The 22,896-nt window shown below is 39.3% G+C and overlaps 2 protein-coding genes and 1 pseudogene across 9 annotated transcripts in view; 2 read left to right on the forward strand and 1 right to left on the reverse strand.

The window, feature by feature from the left end:
• Positions 1–22,896, reverse strand: part of mei-W68 (meiotic W68) — a 44,552-nt gene that overhangs the window by 7,271 nt on the left and 14,385 nt on the right. For 3 of the 4 annotated variants that reach the window (XM_076179971.1, XM_076180039.1, XM_076179875.1), the window contains one exon: positions 21,283–22,024. In XM_076179971.1, the coding sequence (XP_076036086.1) occupies positions 21,902–22,024 (123 nt within the window). In that variant the 3' untranslated portion in view covers positions 21,283–21,901. Of the gene's footprint in view, positions 1–21,282; positions 22,025–22,896 lie in introns of those variants that run through there. The other variant, XM_076179921.1, reaches the window with a different exon arrangement.
• Positions 5,124–7,194, forward strand: LOC143028974 (uncharacterized; annotated as a pseudogene).
• On the forward strand, positions 9,515–13,378 carry LOC143021725 (zinc finger MYM-type protein 1-like). 5 transcript variants are annotated; one of them, XM_076179522.1, is made up of 3 exons: positions 9,515–9,757; positions 10,556–10,695; positions 10,824–13,378. In XM_076179522.1, the coding sequence occupies exon 3, from the start codon at positions 12,622–12,624 to the stop codon at positions 13,294–13,296; it is 675 nt and encodes a 224-aa protein (XP_076035637.1). In that variant the 5' UTR covers positions 9,515–9,757; positions 10,556–10,695; positions 10,824–12,621; the 3' UTR covers positions 13,297–13,378. The 5 variants fall into 2 exon arrangements, with proteins under 5 accessions (XP_076035637.1, XP_076035858.1, XP_076035560.1 ...); XM_076179445.1 differs by having other exon boundaries at positions 9,515–10,695.

Here is a 22,896-nt window from a genome sequence, read left to right on the forward strand (position 1 = left end):
TAGCAATTTCAAGGTATTTTGTGTTCATGCGTAGAGTCATCGTCGGTTGTGTTGGCACCCCTGCGGCGTGATAAGCCGGCCATGCATGCTATCCAGACGCGCTGTCACATCTTCCCTGCTCGCACGTGTTATCCTGCACCATGCCCCGGGGCTTGACATCGGCGGAAATAGAGAGTGTTCTCTATGACGATAATGTCACAGAGTTGGGGGACAGTGATCTCTCTGAGGAGGACGATAATGATGACTCTGATTACATACTATCAGACAGGGGGAGTGATGATGAAAATGAAAGTGAGTCTGCTCCTGTTCATTCCAGCAGGAAGCGGAAAAGGGATGATGAGGAGTCTGGGTTTGTAGTAGGTGCTTCCTCACTATCAGCTTCTCAGCCACTGCATGACCTCGCTAGCCAAGCGCAAACACCATCTACATCCCAGGCTCAACACCAAACAATAAATGTTGATGCTGATGTACAATGGGAATGGAGAGATGGGAATTACTTTTTGCCTACAGATTTTCAGTTTGATCTTCCTGGTCGTGGTATACCACATGGACTCGTTCATGATTGCAGCACAGAGAGTGAGTATTTTCGGTTGTTTTTCACGGAAGACATAATGGCTCATATAGTCAAAGAAAGCAACAAGTTTTATGGTTTTATGATAGCAGGTAAAATACTCCACCCACACTCTCGTTTCTTGCAGTGGCAGGAAACAGATATAAATGAAATGTACTCATTTTTGGCTTTAGTTATGCTGATGGGGCTCACTCCAAGGCAAAATTATAAGGAATACTGGTCGACAGATCCACTGCTTCGCCAGCCTATTTTCAGTAAAGTCATGTCGGTAAACAGGTTCATTGCTTTGCTACAAGCCTTACACTTCCAAGATAACACTCAGCCAACTGATGATGACAAAATGAGAAAAATAAGGCCCATCTTTGACTACATTTGCCATAGTTTCAAGTCATCATTCAAACCATTTCAAAATTTAGTCATTGATGAAAGTTTGGTACTGTGGCGTGGTAATTTACACTTTCGCCAGTACATCCCATCCAAGCGCCACAGATTTGGCCTAAAAATATTTGTTCTCTGTGACTGTGAAACTGGTTTCATTTTAGACATGATTTTGTACACTGGGGCAAGAACAAACATCAAAGAGAATAAGAAGTTGGGCATATCAGGAAGCGTTGTCAGTACCATGCTTGAGTCTTACTTTGGTCAAGGACATACACTTTTTGTTGACAACTGGTACACCAGTCCTACACTGTTCCACTATCTGCATGAGAGAATGACTGGGGCCTGTGGCACGGTAAAGCCAAATCGCAAGTTTATGGCGAAATTCCCTATCGGACTGCAAAAAGGCAATGTTGTTCACAAGCAGGCAAACAACATTCTTGCAGTGAAATCGAAGGACAAGAGAGACGTTCATCTCCTCACCAGTGTCCACGAACCAAAGTTCCAAAGGAGTGAGAACATTGACCATTCCACAAACACCTTCATCGACAAACCTGAAGCTGTTATTGTCTACAATCAAAACATGCGCCTTGTAGATAAAAGTGACAGCATGATGTCATCTGTGGAATGTTCAAGGAAAACAATGAAATGGTACAAAAAGATGTTTTTTCATCTGATTGACTGTGCTGTCCTCAACGCCCATATTCTGTACCAGGTCAAAACTGGCGAGAAGCCGACACTCCAAGACTTCACAAGGGAGGTAATAAGACAGCTTCTTGAACAGTATTCAGAGCCTCTTCCTACAGCAGGACGACGACGAGCATCTCATGGTGACGACCCTACACGTCTCACAGGTCGTCATTTTCCCAAGTATATCCCACCTACAGCTGCCAAGAAAAACGCCCAAAAGCCTTGTCACGTCTGCCGCACCACCACACTCCGGCAAAAGCAACGCAAAGATACGAGGTTCATGTGTGTGCCCTGCGACACGGCTCTTTGTCTGGACCCGTGTTTTGAGGTATATCACACTCTAAAGATATACTAGAGTGGTATAGATATTTGTAAATAATGTATATACTATAGAGCATAGGAAAATATGTTTCATTTGCTGCTAATGAAAGACAGAAGTTTATAATACGGAAACCTGAAAGTTTACAGTTACAGGATTTTTTTCCCCCATGGCCGTTTATAAATAGGTAAACTTGAAAGTTTAGAGGTACAGGAATTTCCCCCCTATGGCCGTTTATAATAAGGAAACCTGAAAGTTTACAGGCACAGGATTTTTTTCCCCTATGGCCATGGGATGCGTATTTGCGTGTTCAACAGTTTACAAAGGATTACAAAGGCGGAGCATGCCGACAGGAGACCTTTTGGTCCATTACTAGGTCGGATGCGGGAAATATATATATATATATATATGTATCTGAATAAATAAAAAAATAAAAATAAAAAAAAATAAAATAAAATAAAAAAAAACTGGTCGGCAGTTGTAGGTACATTAGCCAATACACTTTTCCCTATGTAAGCATCAATTGCCACATTATCTGTGCTGTGTTTCATTCACATGTGCGTTCATATCATTCACTCATTCATTTCTGCCTCGGAACCTGAGTCCTTAGTTTCCCAGCCGTACGGATTTTCATGGGATATGCTACAGTCCAGAGGTAATACACAATTATCTCTTAGATATACTTGTAAAATTGGGATGTTATGTGAACTGTACAGTAGCAGAGCAATACCAAATTGGTCGGCAGCAAATGCAAAGACACGGAAGCTACATAATAAATGGGAAAATGTGTGGGGTGTGGTCAGCAGGCAGGCGAGAGTGGGCGGGCTGTGGTATGCAGGAGTACCAACATAAAAAACATCAAATTGGTATAATGGCTTATTTGAGCAGCTGTGTACAATTTTGTTGTTGTTGGTGTTAGAAAACATGTTATGCTTGTGCAATGAAGGGATAATATTGTGCTACTTATATACACATACAGAAAATATAGTCTGTACGAGCGCGATAAATTTGGTACTATGATATGACTATAGAAAGGCTAGACAAACAATCCTAAGATATATTTTACAAGAAACTCAAACTAAACAATATATAGTCACGGAAGAAGCATTCAAAGTGTGTCGGAAATAATAAATAAGAAGTGGAGATTGCATAGTACTATTCCACATGTTTCGTCTTACGCAGCACCACTCTAGTATTGCAGCCAGGCGTGAAAGGAATCACAGGAAATGACGGCCTACAGGAAACACTCAGATATCGCATTTATATTGTTGAAATCAGCTATTTTTTTCCAATTTTATTAGACAATAATATTATTTGGCCAAAATCCAACCCCACGTGACCTGTTTCACCCCTATAAAGCAACACTGTACGGGTTAATGCTCACTTCCAGTCTACTGCCACTTTCACCCCTTCTATCACATACTCTCCCAAACTCTGTCACCAACTTCCTCAATCCCTCCGATCCTGCCACAAGCGCAGTGTTGTCCGCAAACAACAGCTGGCTCACCTCCCACTTTTCTCCATTTTCTTTAACCATCTCCAATCCCTTGCCCACTACCCTTGCATTTACCTCTCGCACCACCCCATCCGTGTATAAGTTGAACAGCCAGGGCAACATAACGCATCCTTTACGAAGTCCCACCTTTACCTCGAACCACTCACTCTCCATTTCTAATCCTGACACAAGCTCTACTACTCTCATAAAAACTCTTGACAGCTCCTAGAAGCTTTCCTCCCATCCCATATATCTGCATAACCTCCCACAGTGCCTTTCTGTCTACCCTATCGTAAGCCTTTTCCAGATCCATAAAAGCCCAAAAAACATCCTTCCCCTTTCCTATAGCTTTCTCACATATTTGTCTTACCACAAAGATCTGATCTACACAACCTCTACCCATCCTAAATCCACACTGTTCCTCACCAATTACTCCCTCTGTTCCTCTCCTAATCCTCTCAATCAAGATCCTCCCATTGTATCATCACTCTACGACAGTGGTTCCCAACCTATTTTCTGTCATTTCCCCCTGCACCCAATTCAACCATCCAGATTTCCCCCTTCATGTGTATGAGAGAAAGAACAGTTAAAACACACTGAGACTATTTACTAGTTTATTTTTCAAATGCACTAACACAGCTAACATTAAATTGTATTGAATAAGAACACTAACACTAACACAGCATTTTAGTGTGACTTCTGGCATCGTTTGTTTTCTAATTATTTTCTGATAATTTCCAGAATTTTAATTCCAGACTAGAATTTCCCCCCTGAAACATCCAAATTTCCCCCCTGGGGGAAATTTCCCCCTGGTTGAGAACCACTGCTCTACGATGATATTGGTTCAAGTTGTTTGTATGAACCATTTAGGATGACTTGTGCATTTGTATGTTTATATTTTGTATTGATTAAAGTTATTTGTATCTATTTAATGTATTGTAATTATTGAATAAATGCATCACATGTTTATTCCATTGGGATCTTGTATACTGTATTTGTGTAGGGAACCATTTCTGCGCGTATTGCTATGCGTTTCTTCACGTGGACATTACTAGGGAGGTGACGCTCATTACACCAACATTCTCATAGGTGATTTCGAGGTGTGAGGCTGACTGTGGTTGGGGGACCTGCGACCGAGGTGAAAATGTGAGGACTTAGGTCCCTGCCCGGGTGATGGTTTGATTTTCACACTAAAAGGCTTGGAGCACTAATGTGAGTTATTTCTAAATTTTATATAAGATGTGATTGGAGCGTTGTATTACGGTTAACAGATTGTTTGCGTAAAATACTGATTTCAATATATTGCTTGTATAGAATATGATTTTAACGAATACTTACAATAGCTTAAGTTGTGAAATTTATAATCGTGTAATTAGCCATAGAGGAATGTTGGACGTCTTATTTGTTACTAATGTCTATATAATTCACGCTATTGTAATTGTCATTGTAGTTATGATTATTCAAAACATTTATTGATGGTTATTTAGAGGATTATGCTCATTTAATTTCAATGTAAATTGTACAAGTGTTTTTTGTTTGGTTTCAATTCTTTTCACTTTATGTATACTGTGGATTTATGTAAGGATATTTGTAATATACTCGCAGGTTGAAATACATGATTACGACAGTCCACGGAGTTTTAGTGTGAAACATTTCAACATTAATCCAAGATGGGGCTGGACGAGGAGCTGGACGAATTGAAGAAGAAACGGGCAGCTGGTAAGAGCAAATTGACAAATTCACCCGGAAACTCAACAGCTTTACTACGGCGCGTGACCAGGAAGCACCCCTTGCTGTACTAGATGGTATTTATCACGAAGGAACTGGTGTTCAATAGTGTCGAAGAATTGAATGATAAAGTGATAAGTTAACTGTACAGAACAACAGCAGAGGGAACATTAGTTGAGGAGGCTGAAGGTATATATCGGATTTGGAAATACGGAAAGTGAACTTGAAAATCGAGTTAGAAAAGACTAGAGGTGCTCATAAACAAGTTGTACAAAATAATGTATCCCAGAATTCAGTAAAGAAACTTGATTCCCCTTCTTTCTCGGGTGATATGAGAGAATTCCCCAGTTTTAAAGATGACTATGAGAGACTAATTGTGCCCACCTTTGGACAGGACCCATATGCATTACGACAGTGCTTGTCAGGTGAAGCATTACACTCTATTAAAGGCCAAGAAAATGAATACAAGAGCATGTTTGACAGACTTAATAAAAATATGGCAACGAAAGGAAAATCGTTGATTTGATAATCGGTGATCTACGTGCTCTTAAACCGATAGCCGATGGTGATGACAAGGGACTTAATGAGATGGTAGATACGGTTGAAAGGTGTTATTTGGATTTGAAGAAGATGAAACTACAAGCAGAAATGAATTCTACTAATGTTTTAGGCACGGTGGAAAGAGTTTTGCCACTTGCACAAAAAAGAGAATGGGTGGCAGTAATGGATGATAGTGGATGTAGTCTGGAATTTGACAAGTTATTGAAATATTTGTTAACCCAGAAACGTAGGACTGAGTACATGGGGTCTGCTGTTAGAACCACCGGTAATCGGAGGTCAAACATAAATATAGTGAGCACGGAATCTAAAAATAATGATCTTGGCACACTAGTGAAAGACTTGCAGGGTAATCAAGCTAATATAGAAAGACAACTATTAAATATAACTAAGGTACTTAACAATTTAACTGACAACAATAGGTATAAACATGATAATTCAAGTCAGTCCACATGCCGATGTTGGTTTCATGAGAGCAGTACCCATGATACTCAAGATTGTTATTGTTATTAAGTGATAAAGAGAGGTTAGAAATTGTCAAAAGTAATAATTTATGCTTTAACTGTTTGTCTAATCAACACCGGGTGAGGAATTGTACAAGGAGGGAAACTTGTGATGTGATTTTTAACAACAAGAAGTGTGGCATGTGGCACCATCCATTATTGCATAGATCTCCACTGAATGGAACAATGTATCATATAAATGACCACAAAACATCAAGGGTTTTGTTAATGGTTAGCTCAATATACCACAATGGTGTACCCATAAATACAATGTGGTATAGTGGATCAGACGTAACTCTTATAACTCACTCAATGGCAAAAAGGTTAGGGTTAATAGGAAAGGATGTTCAGATGACCATCACAAAGGTGGGTAATGTCGTGGAGTCATGCATGAGTAAGGAGTACACCATTCCTTTGGTAGACCAACAAGGCAAAATTTGGAAAATTAAGACATATGGTCTTGATGAGATAACATCGAATGTGTACAAGGTTGATGCTAACGAATTAAGTAGAATACTACAAGTGAATCCAACGTTGCTAGTGAGACCAGTTGGTAAGGTAGATATGCTGATTGGATCAGATTGTTGTCAGTTATTACCCATAGTAATAAAAACGGTAGGTAAACTCTAGTTGCTAGAAAACCAATTTGGCTATTGTGTTAGAGGTAGCATGGGTACCGGTACGAACAGAAGAGGCAAGTGCTTGTGTTAGGGTGAATCATATTCTATTTGATATTAGCGCTCAGAAAATAGAAGTGTCTTAACTACCTGACTTGAAGGTGTCCTTGGATAATGTGTTTGGAAACGATACAGATTACGATGACATACCTTGTTTTTGCAGACAGAGTATACCTGATGAGTGGACATTAAAGGAAAATAGAGAACTGAAACTAATTGAACAGGGTCTTACATTTGACGAGGTCAATAGGATTTGGGTTGTTAAATATCCCTAGATAAAGAATCCCGCAAATCTGCCCAACAATTATCCTAGTGCCATTGCTCCTATGAAGGCGACAGAGAAAAGATTGCTCAACCGTGGCTCGGAACATTGTAAATTGTATCAAAATCAGATTGATGAGATGATCGCTGGAGGTATAGCACGGAAAATTGCAAAGGCTGTAAGAGTGTCTTATACTGGTCCCGTTCATTACATCCATCACAACGAGGTAATGAAGCCAAATTCCCAATCTACACCTATGAGAATCGTGTTTGATTCATCGGCTTCCTATCGCGGTCACCAACTAAATGCGTATTGGGCGAAAGGTCCAGACATTTTGAATTCATTGTTGGGAGTATTACTAAGGATGAGACAGGAGAAAGTAGTTGTAATGGGTGACATATCTAGGATGTGCCATACTATTAGACTAGATGAAAAAGATCAGCATACGCATAGATTCATTTGGAGGGATTTTAATGTGTTAAAATTCCCTGAACATTATATTCTAACAAGGATTGCGTTTGGGGATAGGCCAAGCGGTATAATAGCAACATTGGCACTAAGGCACACCGCGGAGAAGTATGCGTGTGAATACCCGGGTGCTGCTAAAATGATAATGAGAAATACTTATGTTGATGACATGGTACAGTCAGTGAGCAGCGAAGAAAAGGCTACTGAGCTTATCAAGGAGGCAGAACATATTCTAGCCAGCGGAGGATTTGTAGTGAAGCACTGGGTGACTTCTGCGAATAATCGTAATTTCACGGGCATAAAATTGTTGGAAACTGAAACGGAGAAGGTCTTGGGGATGTCATGGGACATAAAGAGTGACCAATTTTACTACTCTGTCAGGATAAACTTTTCCCCTAATGTGGTAAATTGAGATTACTTGTATTATTGCATTATTCATATTTTACAATATACTTTGTGATGGTGTATAAGAATTGTATAATTGTGCTGTAGGATTCCTTACATAGGCGATTCTCATATGTTTATACTCTGTAATATGTTTAGATGCTATACAGCACCTGGTAGTATTGTTTATATGATTGAATCCTATGTAGAAGTCTTTTGTTTTTGATAAAGTACTTATACCATGACGTCTATCTTGGCTTGTTTTGCATTTACATCGGCTTGCTTAATAAATAGCAAAGCTTGGTCCCTGCTTTTTGGATTTATCCTCAGCTACACCGAAACAGTGGTGACGAGGATTTGAGGATTTGTGTGCTGATGGACTAGTTGCTGTTTTGAAAGACGGAAATAGCTGCCTTTCCCATTGATGGTGGAGAAATCCAAGGATTAAGATATTCTCGCCGATTCCCACCATCGGGACCGTCCATGCCACTATGGATTCGTAGATAGCCTAGGCTTAGTAGGCTACAAGAGTCAATTGATTTACAAGGATTAAACCGGATTTACTACAATTAGATTTACAATGGCGAATAACTCAGGTAAGATTGACTGTTTTGACCCCAAGAAAATTAGTTGGGAGATATGGCTAAGCATGTTGCAGTCTCATTTTGCACACAATGGAATCACTGATGATGCCAAGAAGAAAAATTCTTAATTAGTTTCATTAGGAAGTGAGACTTATAGTACCTTAGCCTCCCTGAGTTCACCTGATTTACCTCATGTAAAGAACTATATTGATTTAGTGAAGCTTTTAGAATCACATTACAAGGTTAAACCGAGCTATCATCGGAGTTTAATCAGATTTCAGAATAGAAAGAAAAAATCTGATGAAAGTTTAAGAGACTTGTATGCTGACTTGAAAAATCTAGCCAAGGATTGTAGTTTTGGTACATTATTTGATGCATGAGTGAGAGACCAATTATTTATGTCGGTCGAAACTGAAGTGTATTTCCCGAACTTAGTAGCTGAGAATCTAGATTTACAAACCAAGTCTTCAACAGACACTTTAGAGAAAATTTTAAATTTGGAAAAAGCTTTTGTTGGGGAAAAGCTCCCGACTACTGAAGTGAAGAAAGTGGGGGTTAGTTCTGAATTTTTCAATAGTCAGAAAAAAGAAAGTTGTAAGCATTGTGGATATCCACATAAAAGTGAGAACTGTCGTTTTTCACATTTGAAATGTTCAGTTTGTAATACAAAGGGACACCTCAAAAGAGTGTGCCGTTTTGATAAGACTGTGTCTGGTAAATACACAGGTTCTCAAGGTAAGCCTCACAGTGCCCAGAAAGGATCTTTTGGAAAAATTACCAACAATAAGAGGTTTGATAAAAAGAAAACTAATATGGTTTTCGAGGGAATTTCTCAGGAAGAGAGAGATACCGGTAGTGATGATAACCAGTTGTTACATTTAATGGATAGACCCAGGGCCGTTTCTAGCTATAGGCGATTGCCTAGGGCCCCCAACCTACCAGGGGGCCCCCGGCCGGCCCAATGGCTAGGTAACGCTACCGAAGGTCAAATATGAGCCTGTGCCTCTCCCGCTCGCCGACGCAAATAAACAACACGCCTCTTGCAGTGTTTGTTATTGTTTGAAATGTTTTGATCGTCTGCTAAAAATACTATCTTGTTAAAAATCACCTATATCTTATTTAATCTAAAGATATAATATGGTAAGCATTAATTGGCTTTATTTATTCATTTATGTGTTCACTAAGCTAGGGCTTATGGCTACAGATGTTACTAATTGTTAATTACAAACTCTTTTTGGCCATTAGCTTACTATTCTTTGTCCAATTGTTTGGCTTTATTTGTCACTGGAATTGGCATCACCAGCGTTCTTGTTTACTCTTTGGTCGCTTCATGCTTAGCTTCTGATAGTGTAAATTTGTAAGTTTGTGTGTTCTGTGACTGTAAGTTGGAATTCCTTTTATTATATTTGTATGCACAATAGGAAATGTTTGTATTCTATGGAATGTTTACCTTTTCCACCTTTTTCAATATTCAATGTTCATATATGTTCATATGTTCAATTTTGTTGATTTTGTATCGATATTTTATCCAATCCCTTATTCATTTATTCGCTTATTTCTTTATTATCAAAATTATGATTATTTATTTTCTCACTTCACCTACCTAATGAAAAAACACTAGATGGCAGGACCGAGGTTAGCTCAAAAGGAAGTGACAGAAATACATGAATTCTATTCCGTTTGTCGTGTGGTCCGTTTCTCTAGTTCGTATATAATATTAAGATAACCACAGGCTCAACAATCACCCATCTGTTCACCTTTCAGGTCTACCCGAATTTCGTGTATGTAGAATTATTTTTATTAAGGGGTATTTAAAAGGTTTACACTTTACAGATATCTGTGTTAGGCCTACACTGATAAAAATAATCATATTTATTCTACTCGAATATCGTGTATGTAAAATTGATTCCATGTATTTATAAGGTTTTCACTTAACAGATTTCTGTGCTAGGCCTACATTAGACTCTAAGACTCGCCAATCATCATTCCCGTAATGGCATCAAAACGAATTTATCTCAGCGGAGCAGAGAAACGAAAGAAAAAGAAATTTGACGAAGAAAAATGGTCAAAAGAAAAAGGTAATTCATTATCGTTTATTTAATAATTTAAAGAAACATATTAAAGTTTGGTTTTATTATGTTTTCTGAATGGTGAGTATTATTTTAGACTAACGCCTAATCATCTAAGGAAATTTGTAATTTTGCAGGATCAATTCTAAAATATATTGGAGCTCCAGACAGCAAGCCAGAGGAATATTCTGAACTTCCTGAACAGGATGCTTCAGTGCCATCACATTCATCAGGATCTGTCCAGGAAGCTGTACTGCCACCAAGACCACCACATTCCCCAGAACCACAGAAGGCATCATCTACTTCTGAGCAGCCTCCCATTTATTCTAAACCACTAGATCCTGCTAACTGGCCAACCATTCTGTCTGATGCATTTAGAACGGATGCAGTAGGTAGAGGGCCATTTCAGATTAGTTCTGATTTCACATTTCCCAAAAAAAGAAGACGGAAGAAGTTTCCATTATCATTATTTTTGTAGAACATTGGTTAATGGAGAAAAGATGAAGCGGACTTGGCTTATCTACTCAAAAACAAAAAATGCTCTCTATTGCTTTTGTTGTAAATTATTTTCAACCAAAGAACAAAAGTTAGTGACAGAAGGACTGACAGACTGGAAAAACATAGGCACACTTTTGAAAAGTCATGAAAGCAGTCCAGCACACATAGCGCACATGGCAACCTGGAAAGATTAACAACTCCGTTTGCAAACTGGAAAGACAATAGACCAAGCTGAAAGAACACTATTGGAGGCTGAAAAGAGGCGCTGGAGAAATGTCCTGACTCGCTTAATCGCCGTTATCCAATCCTTAGCCGAGAGAAATCTTGCATTTAGAGGTTCATCAAACACGTTACACCAGCAGAATAATGGGAATTTTCTAAAAGAGGTGGAGCTGCTTGCTAAATTTGATCCTGTCATGAAGCAGCACATTGAGCGTGTTGAGAGTGGCCAGTTCAGTCATTCCAGCTACCTTGGAAATATCATCCAAAATGAACTTATTGCTTCAATCAGTACTAAAATAATGGACACAATGGTGACTGAAGTTAAACAGTCCAAATATTATTCAATTATTTTGGACTGTACTCCCGATGTAAACCATCAAGAACAGATGTCAGTCGTCATAAGGACTGTCAAAATGGACAAGAAACCAGAAATTAAGGAACATTTTATGGGGTTCCTTGTAGCTTCTGAAACAACAGGTCTTGGTTTGTCATCTCTAATTATAAAGAAACTGACGGAACTGAATATTCTCCTTGAAGATTGCAGAGGACAATCATATGATAATGGTGCCAACATGAAAGGGAGAAACAAAGGAGTTCAAGCCAGACTTCTTGAGAAGAACCCTCGTGCACTCTATGTTCCATGTGGAGCACATTCCCTAAACTTGATGATATCTGATGCAGCAACAGCTTCAATAGATGCCACTAGCTATTTCGGCACTGTTTAGAAACTGTACAACCTATTTTCAGCCTCACCACAAAGATGGGCAATCCTAAAAGATTATGTCACTGTTGCACTCAAGACCTGGAGTGACACAAGATGGGAGAGCCGTATTAATAGCATAGAAGCTGTGCGGTATCAGGCCTCTAATATAAGGGAAGCTTTGTTGAAGGTCAGGGAAGTGTCTGATCCTCTGACCAAGGTTGAAGCCCAAAGTCTGGCAGAAGAGGTGGGGTCATACCGATTTATCATTTGCACAGTCATATGGTATGACATTCTACACATTGTGAACCATGTCAGTAAGCTCCTGCAGTCTCCTAAAATGCAGCTTGATGTGGCAGTTGACCTCCTTACTAAAGCGAAAACATCTCTGACTAACTACAGAAGAATTGGATTCACTTCAGCTCAAGTCTCTGCTAAAGATATGTGTGAGGAAATGAATGTAGAGGCTGTACTCAAAGAAAAGAGATTAAGAAGTACAAAAAGACACTTTGCTTATGAGGCCGCAGATGAGATCTGCAATGAAGAGGCTAGAAATAACATTCTTTAATGTTGTTGTTGACACTACCATTCAATCCTTAACTGATAGATTTAAAACTCTGAGTGAAGTAAGAGACCAATTTGGAGTGCTGCTCAATTTCCAGAAACTGGATGATCAGTCATTGAACAACCAGTGTGACAAACTATGCAAGACATTAACCTCTGGAAATGAAAGTGACATTGATGGAAAGGAACTGGCTATGGAAGTTAAACACTTACCAAGTTTGCCCTCAGACGAAATGACTGCTCTTGAGCTCCTCACCTTTATCCACAAAAAACATTTTGAGGAATTGTATCCCAATCTGTGGGTTGCACTGAGAATTGCCTGTACTCTGCCTGTGACTGTGGCCTCAGCAGAGAGGAGCTTTTCGAAGCTGAAACTCATCAAGACCTATTTAAGATCATCTATGGGGCAGGAGCGACTCAGTGGTCTTGCAATAATCAGCATCAACCATGAAGTGGGGAAAGACGTGTTGTATGAAGATATCATTGATGATTTTGCTAGTAAAAAAAAAAGCCAGAAAGCAGAGATTTTGAGCCCAATACAATGCAGTTGGTGGTGGTTTGTATTCAGAGACTGTGATGTTAAGTTACTACTATTTTGGAGTGTGGTTTGTATTCAGAGACTGTGATGTTAAGTTACCAATATTTTGAAGTGTGGTTTGTATTCAGAGACTGTGATGTTAAGTTAAAATAAATGTTTAAATAAATAAATATGGTGTAATAGTTACTTGCATCCTTTAACACCATCAAAAGATATAGAAATCGTTTAATTACTGTTTGGCAAACTTCACAGGTATAAATGAAATACCAATCTGTCTAGCTCTCTAACTTTTGAGGGCCCCTAACTGCCTCTTGCCTAGGGCCCCCACAAAGCTAGAAACGGCACTGGATAGACCTAGCCTTCCAGAAGTGGTTAGTGTTGATATTTCTCATGAACCTGTACACAGTGTTGTAGGTAATGTTTTGCAAGTGAGAAATAAGGTGGAGATTATTATTGAAGGTCATAATGTGCCTTATGAAATTGACTGTGGTGCCAGTGTGTCTACCCTAACCTTGCATTGAGTTAAGAGGTAGTGTACTTTCACAGCTGCATGTAGGTCATAATGGTATCAGTGCTATGAAGGCTGAAGCCAGGAATTGGATATGGTGGCCTAAGTTAGACCAAGATATATCAGAGGTTACTAAAGCCTGTTCAATTTGTTTTAAAAAATTTCAAGGTTCTCAGGAAGTTACCTTATCATGGCCTGAGACGGGTAAGTCTTGGTGTAGACTCCATATGGACTATGCAGGTCCAATCAATGAAAATTATTTTTTAGTGATTGTGGATTCACACTCAAAATTTATGGATGTTCATGTAACAAAGTGAACAACATCTACAGTAACAATTTCTATGCTGAGAAAAACTTTGTAATTTTGGGTTACCTGACATTGTGGTTTCAGATAATGCCTCATCTTTTGTATCTGAGGAAATGGAGACTTTCTTTAAAAAGAATGGAATTAAACATATGACTCCTGCCCCTTATAACCCATCATCTAATGGTTTAGCTGAGAGGGCTATAAAAACTTTCAAGGAAGGATTAAGTAAATTTAAGGAAGGTGATATACGCACCAGAGTCTGTAGATTTTTATACGTTCAATCCATTGTTCCACAGGTAAAGCTCCAGCTGAGCTAATGTTTAACAGAAACTTCAGAGGTATAATTGAGAAAATTAAACCACAAATAAGAAGGAAAGGGTTTTGGAAAAAGTGTAGGTTTGAGAAGTCTGAATATAAGATTGATGATGCTGTTTTTGTAAAGAATTATGGCAAAGGTCATTCATGGTTGGAAGGGAAAGTAATTGAAGTTCTAGGTGTGCGAAACTACAAGGTGATGTTAAAGGATTTTGGAAACATTGTTTGGAAAAGACATTCTGATCAACTAATGCCTAGATATACACCAACTGTTCCCAGTAATGACACTGTACCTAAAGATAATTCATGTAGCAGTAAACCTTTTGTGCCTGTCTTCTTCAGGTCTAGGACACTGTCCTGATAGTTCAGAAGTAATTGATAAGGCTGATGGAAATTCTTCTGTAATTGTTGATAATTTTGATAATGCTGTGAATGTACCAAGTCCACAACCAGTTAGAAGATCTAGCAGAGTTGTGAAACCACCTGATAGATTGAATCTCTAATTTTGGTGTTATAAAGATGAATGTTTCAGTTATGTTCCTATTGATACTCCTTTTTCAATAAGGGAAAAGGGATGTGGTAAATTGAAAATACTTGTATTATTGCATTATTCTTATTTTACAATATACTTTGTGATGGTGTATAAGAATTGTATAATTGTGTTGTAGGATTCCTTACATAGGCGATTCTCATATGTTTATACTCTGTAATATGTTTAGATGCTATACTGCACATGGTAGTATTGTTTATATGATTGAATCCTATGTAGACGTCTTTTGTTTTTGTTAAAGTACATATACCACGACGTCTATCTTGGCTTGTTTTGTATTCACATCGGCTTGCTAAATAAATAGCAAAGCTTGGTCCCTGCTTTTTGGATTTATCCTCAGCTACACCGCAATACCTAAGCAAAATAAAATTCGCTCTAGGCCCAATTTATTGAGAGAAGAATTAGAATCTAAATTTACCCAAGACCTTACTAGACGCATGGTTCTTAGTCAGATAGCTTCAGTATTCGATCCATTGGGTTTGGTGCAGCCATTTTTGTTGTTAGCCAAGTTGCTAATGAGAGAGATGATAATGGATAGCAAGAATGAGGGATGGGACGATCCTATGGTTCAGGAGTACAGAAAGAGATGGCTACATTTCTTCAAGGAATTGTACAATCTCGAGAACCTTAGGATTGAATGCTCGATTAGACCTGAGAACGCGACTGGCAACCCAATTTTGATTTTATTTTCTGATGGATCAAGACTTGCTTATGGAGCTGTTGCATACTGCTGTTTCTTTACGCAGTCGGGAAAATATAGATCATCCATTATCATGGCTAAGAGTAGAATGGCACCTGCCAAACAAACAAGTATTCCAAGGATTGAGCTATGTGCCGCGGTGCTCTCATGTCGACTACGTATGAAAATTGAGCAAGAGCTAGAGTGGCATTTTGAGAGAGTAATTCATATAGTTGACTCAGAAATAATAAGGGCTCAGATACAAAAGGATTCTCATAAATTCAAATCATTCGTTGGAACTAGAATTGCAGAAATCCAAAGCAAGTCTGATCCTAAGGAATGGTGGTGGACTACATCGAAACACAATCCTGCTGATATGCTGACTCGTTCAACCGAGATTAAACTTCTGACAGGTGAATCAACTTGGCAGAAGGGACCAGAATTTTTTAAATTACCCCTTGAATTCTGGCCAATTAGTCAAACTGATAAAACAGACTTGCCAGATACAATTGATGAGGGTGAGAATAACAAGTGTACACCTATAATTAATAACGTCACTCACGGTGGGCTCTCACAACCAAATCTAACTGCTATTATTCAGTTGCAAAGATTTAGTAGTTATGTAAAGCTACTCAGGGTAACGAGTAGGGTATTGGCGTCAATAAGGTCTAAATCTTTCAGGGCAATAGGTAACCATGTTAATAGCAGCGATATGCAGGTCGCAGAGAAATTATGGGTGAGAGAAGTCCAAAAGGAGTTTTCAAAAAATTGGCAGACTAGATTTAGCAGACTGGGACCTACGATCAACAATGAAGGCATAATTATTGTAGGTAGCCGTATGAAACATTGGCTGAAACAAAATTGGAATTCTGAAGTGTATATGCTATTACCACCAACTAATAGATTCACTTATTTATATTTGTCATATCTGCATGGTATACAGGGTCTAACAGATAAATCCGTACAAACTTTGAAGAGGTTTTAAGCACTTAAAAAGTAACATATGGCAATTCTGATTGTTTCCAGATACTTCCATTTGTCTAATAATTTAGCCAGTTGTATACTAGCACCGGTGCAATAAACATTAAGCAATGGAACAAGCCAAACGTTCAGCCATATGCGAACTTCGTCGCGCGGGTCACACTCCTAGCGCCATAATAAGGATGCTAAAATACTCCAGACAAACTGTTTACGATGTTTGTAAACGTTTTGATGAGACCAGCGAAGACCAACGAGCTGCTCACAAGCCCAGAAGGGGCAGAATTCTAACACCTCGCTTTTTAGCTGGTCTCAAGAGAAGTGTCAATGCAAATCCAGCCTTACCATTATCGACATTGGCAAAGAAGAGAGGTGTCAGCACAATGACAATTCACAGAGCATTAAAGAAATTGGGATTAACCTCATTCTCACAAGGAAAAAGACATCTTTTGACACGAAAAATGAAAGAAATCCGCTTGACCAGGTGCCAAAAGCTGTTGAACTGGATGAAGTCGAATGGCTCAGTCATCAAGTTTTTTTCCGACGAGAAGATTTTCACGGTTGATGCGACTTTCAATAAGCGGAATGATCGCTGGATAGCCTCCTCATCCTCAGAGGTTCAACACAAGACAACGACGAAGAAACCAGCAAGTGTCATGGTGCTCTGTGTGGTGTCAACTGAGGGGGACGTCTTCACTCACTTCTTCAACAACAAGGAGAAAGTCGATGCCGTTGTCTATTGCAAAGTTCTAGAAGAGAAAATAATACCCTGGATGAAAGATAAGGCTAGTGGCAACCAGTTTGTCTTCCAACAAGACTCGGCTCCAGCCCACACAGCGAAGAGGACCACCAACCTTCTCGAAGGGTCAAATGTGCAGTTCTGGAACAAAGAGTTGTGGCCCTCAAATTCGCCAGACCTAAACCCTTTAGATTATTATTTTTGGGCGCGAATTGAGGCCAAGGCATGTGACAAGCCACACAGAAGTATAACAACCCTGAAGACAGACATCAAGAAGGCTGTGGGTTCATTATCAAAGTCCGAGATCATCAACGCTGTATCCAAGTTTCGTAAACACGTTGAAAGCGTCATAACAGCTGAAGGTGGTTACATTGAATGAAATCATTGTTCTTATTGCCTTTTCTAAATATACTGAAAATTTCATAACTCTCTGTTTATTATAACCCGAGATATTAAGAAGTTGTACGGATTTATCTGTTAGACCCTGTAGATCACTCAGGAGTAGATACCACGATTTCAAAATTACAAAGGAAATTTTGGGTTCCTGGAGCACGGAGAATTGTGAAATCATTGAAGTATAAATGTGTAATCTGCAAGAAATTATCTCATAATGTTGAAGGGCAAAAATGGGTGAACTTGTAGAAGAAAGACTCAGACCATCACCACCATTTTGTCATACTACTTGTGATATGTTCGGTCCGTTCAAAATACGTGATACAGTTAAGCATAGGACGTTTGGTAAAGCCTTTGGTATTATCTTTAATAGCATGTCCACCTGAAGTGTGTACATAGATCTGGTTGACGAGTATGATACACAGAGCCTGTTGCTGACTTTCAGGCAATTTGTATCAATTAGAGGTTATCCATGCAATATGTATTCTGATAGAGGCCCACAACTTGTATCTGCGAGCAAAGAATTGAAGCAAGTGTTTGGCCAGTTAGATTGGAATGATGTGTGTAAATTTGGAAGAGATGAAGGTATGGAATGGCAGTTCACCAAGTCAGCTGATGCCCCATGGCAAAATGGGGTAAGTGAAGCATTAATCAGAAGTGTGAAGCGTCCATTGAAAGTCATGATAGGCGAAAACATGTTTACATTCGGGGAATTGCAGACTGTATTCTTTGAAGTAGCTAATCTCCTGAATGAACGGCCAATCGGCCTCAAACGTGGGTCTGATGTGAATGTTGGATGTTACTTATGTCCTAATGAACTGCTGTTGGGTCGTGCTTCCAATCACGCACCAGTGGGAACATGGGCTTGGTGTAACATGAATCACCGATTGGAATTCCTAAATAGTATAGTAACTGGATTTTGCCGTAAATGGCAAAGGGATTTCTTCCCTACTCTTCTAGTGCAGCAAAGGTGGCATGTTGTCAAGAGGAATCTATGAGTGGATGATTTAGTACTTGTACAGGATAATAATGCCTTAACCTCTTCACTCCGGGCCAAAATCTCGCGGGCAGCATTAGCTGTCAGACGTACGATGTGTCGTAATAATACTCGCATCATAAAATATAGTCACCGCTTATATCGATCGTTCCCTCTTTCACCCGTGAATTTTGATAATGTAATTTAGAAAATGTGATGAAGACAGTTTAGAGAGTATGTCATTACGCAGGGGCAACTACAATAAATATAATCAAGACGATATGGCAGCCTCGCATATCCACTTGCTCCTCATGCCGCCTACGTATGCGGCACCATATGGAAGGGGTTAAGGGGACGCTGGAGGTTGGCTCAAGTTGTTGAAGTCCCGGCTGGACGAGATGGGCTTGTAAGGGATGTAATAATTAGATACAAAAACCAGATCTCAGGATCGAAGTATGAAGGACTAGAGGACGTGCAGGTTAAACGATCAGTACACCGCCTCGTAGTAATCCTTCCCATAGAAGAACAATAATTTCAAGGCAGGGTGGGGAGTGTATCATCACTATACGATGATATTTGTTCAAGTTGTTTGTATGAACCATTTAGGATGACTTGTGCATTTGTATGTTTATATTTTGTATCGATTAAAGTTATTTGTATCTATTTAATGTATTGTAATTATTGAATAAATGCATCACATGTTTATTCCATTGGGATCTTGTATACTGTATTTGTGTAGGGAACCATTTCTGCGCGTATTGCTATGCGTTTCTTCACGTGGACATTACTAGGGAGGTGACGCTCATTACACCAACATTCTCATAGGTGATTTCGAAGTGTGAGGCGGGCTGTGGTTGAGGGACCTGCGACCAAGGTGAAAATGTGAGGACTTAGGTCCCTGCCCGGGTGATGGTTTGATTTTCACACTAAAAGGCTTGGAGCACTAATGTGAGTTATGATTTCTAAATTTTATGTAAGATGTGATAGGAGCCCTATCACATTGTGACGCAGACCGAAGGGATTTCTCCCCGTCCTCGCCTTATATGCAAAGGGGGACGGAGAGGGGGGGTCGCCGATTAAATGAAGCGGCCTCGCTGTGGATGTACTGTGTCTTGCGACACTGCTTCTGACCCAGGGCGGTGGGCAGGGTGCAGGGATGACCCGTCATCCAGGAGGTGCTCAGATGAGAGGAAGGGTGGGAGGGGTGTGGAGTGTATTTAGGGATGAAATGGGTGGGAGTGTTTTTATGCCTTTCCCTTTTTGGCTACCTCCCTTGGAAGGGGGAAAAAGCCTTGGTATATGTATGTATGTGATAGGAGCGTTGTATTACGGTTAACAGATTGTTTGCATAAAATAATACTGATCTCAATATATTGCTTGTATAGAATATAATTTAAATGGATACTTACAATAACTTAAGTTGTGAAATTTATAATCGTGTAATTAGCCAGAGGAATGTTGGACTTCTTATTTGTTACTAATGTCTGTATAATTCACGCTATTGTAATTGTCATTGTAGTTATGATTATTCAAAACATTTATTGATGGTTATTTAGAGGATTATGCTCATTTAATTTCAATGTAAATGGTACAAGTGTTTTTTGTTTGATGGTTTCAATACTTTTCACATTACTGTGGATTTATGTAAGGATATTTGTAATATACTCGCAGGTTGAAATACATGATTACGACAGTCCACGGAGTTTTAGTGTGAAACACTCATAAGCCTTCCCAACTACACTTAACAAGCTAATCCCTCTGAAACTACTATATTCGCACTTGTCCCCTTTTCCCTTGTAAAGTGGAACTATACAGGCACTCCTCCAGTCCTCCGGCACTCTACCCTCTCTCCAGCAAACATTAAATAACCTCACCAGCCAGTCCACCATCACTGTACCTCTTTTTTTTAGACATTCTGCATGGCATCCATCCAGACCATGTGCCTTACCTGCTTTCATCATCTTAACAACTGCCTTCACTTCATCCTTCCAGAAGCAAAGCATTAAGAGGGAACATTGTGTATGGGCATGTAATGATTGGATTAGGAGGGCAATGGTGGGAGTAACTAAGGAAGACCACAGTGGGTTTTGGAGAGGAAGATGTGGAAATCAAGTGCTGTGACAAGACATACAAGTGAATTTTCAGGCAAAAGGTAAGAAGCTTTTCTGAGCTTTCAAGGATTTTGAGAAGACATATGACTGAGTTGATTGATATTTTGGAGAGTATTGTGAATGTAAGGGTAGGTAGAAATCTGCTAAAGGCAGTTAAGTTTCTACAAGTAGCATAGCATGTAAGGTCAGGAACAAGAGGAAAGAGGGAGCAGGTAAACTGTCATTTACACAGCGCTGCTTTTACTTGCTTTGGATAAGAATCTTAATTTGCTAGACTAAAATTATGAATTCACAGTGCCTGTTTGACACTGAAATAAAGTTAAACATGTTCAACTTCAATGCTTGCATCTGGCATTTCAGTAGTAAATAAAGAAGCTCACATCTAGCATCAAGAGCAGTGCCAAGTACACCGGCCTTATGATACTTGTCCAAAGTGAATAAAAGCAGCACCATGTAAACAACACTTAAGAGAAGACACTATCTTCATTCTACACAAAGTGAAAAAGAAATAGAGTAAATTCTTTTTGTACTCTTCAGTTTATATCTAGTCTAATTTCCTAGTGTTATATGGACATTTTCACCTACTTTTATAAAGGATGACATACCACAAATACCAATTTCACAATATTTACTATCCTGAGCCAGAAAACTACAACCTCAAAAAGGTATGATAGCTCCATAAACCAAAAAGTACACATACCAAAAGGCCTTTCCTTCCATATAATGGAGGTGGCTAGGTCAAAGAATACACCCATATCAAACCAAAAAAATTAGCCATCTTGACAGTATCAACTCTACTCCCCACATAACCAAATTTGATTGACAATTCTATTACATCCCAAACTTCCCCTATCAGGGGGCTATGACAGTGCCCCTTACAGAGGACTTTGTAGTGTGGAATTTAATTAACCATGCCTTTGGTCCAACTTGCTCTTGGCAGGGTTCGAACTACCATCACCTTGACCTCTGTTGCCCAGCCATTAGGACATTTTCTACTTTTCGAACTACCATCACCTTGACCTCTGTTGCCCAGCCATTAGGACATTTTCAACTTTGTTTTATCAGATAATTTTTTTCAGTTTAAAGAAATCCCTGGACAGTACATGGTTAAGATCACCTTTTTAATTGGCCAAATACCTAAACAATCCAGTTCCCTCTACTTATCTTGGTAGGAAGATAGATGGTAGTCAAGAAGTCTGGTGATATGTGGGTAAGGCTCTGGATTTCTGCCTTGTGACCTGAATACTGCAGTATTTCTATCTGTGGGTCAATAGAACACATTGAAGCATGAATTCAAATAAATATTGTAAGAACATTGAAGAAGTATCTTTTTCCATTACCTTAAGTAGTTAAGAGGTATGGGATGTAATAAACAATAAAGGAGAAACAAAAGTAGAGGATGAAGTGGTACATTTTGAAGAGGAAATGCTAAGTACTTAAAAACCAGTACAGATAAGGAAGATGGGAAGGAACAGATGGAGAGGTGGAGAAGGGTGGAGTAAAACATGGGAGGCCAGTGGTGCCAGGAAAGTGAACACACGAAGAATGGCTGCAAAGAAGAAATAGGAAGGCACACCAGATGTACAGAATGGAGAGAGGAAGCAAAATGCAAGGTGAGGGAAGCCAAGAAAAAGTAAATGTAAGTAATGTTTCATGGAAAATGTTGAGAGTAATAAAATGACATTTTGGAACAAGTGAAAAAAAGTGCAGGGGCATATGGACTGATATTAATAAAAGTGAAGGCGGCAAGGGAAAGACTAGAAGAATATTTTGGGAAGATGTTGAATACAGAGGCTAGAGAGGCTTGGACTGACAACACTGACAAAAATCCTAACTTTCTTCCCAGAGATCTTTGGGAGGTTCCAAGGACTGTTGCCAGGCACCTGTGGGGTTGCAGGTTTTCAATTTAGTGAAACTTGAGGCAACAATTGAATGATTTAGCTGAAGGAATGTTTGACAGTACATACATATTCCAAAGGCTCTTTCCCCCAACAAAGGAGATAGCCAAAAAACAGTCATAAAATCCACTCTCACCTATTCCATCCCACATACTCCACTCCCATTCACCCCCTCCCTCTTATCTTGGCTCCTCCTGGATGATGGGTCATCCCTGCACCTCGTCCATTGCCCTG

Source organism: Oratosquilla oratoria, chromosome 1 (assembly GCF_046742065.1).
Source record: "Oratosquilla oratoria isolate Oo_2021 chromosome 1, ASM4674206v1, whole genome shotgun sequence".
In the NCBI taxonomy this organism is placed as follows: domain Eukaryota; kingdom Metazoa; phylum Arthropoda; class Malacostraca; order Stomatopoda; family Squillidae; genus Oratosquilla; species Oratosquilla oratoria.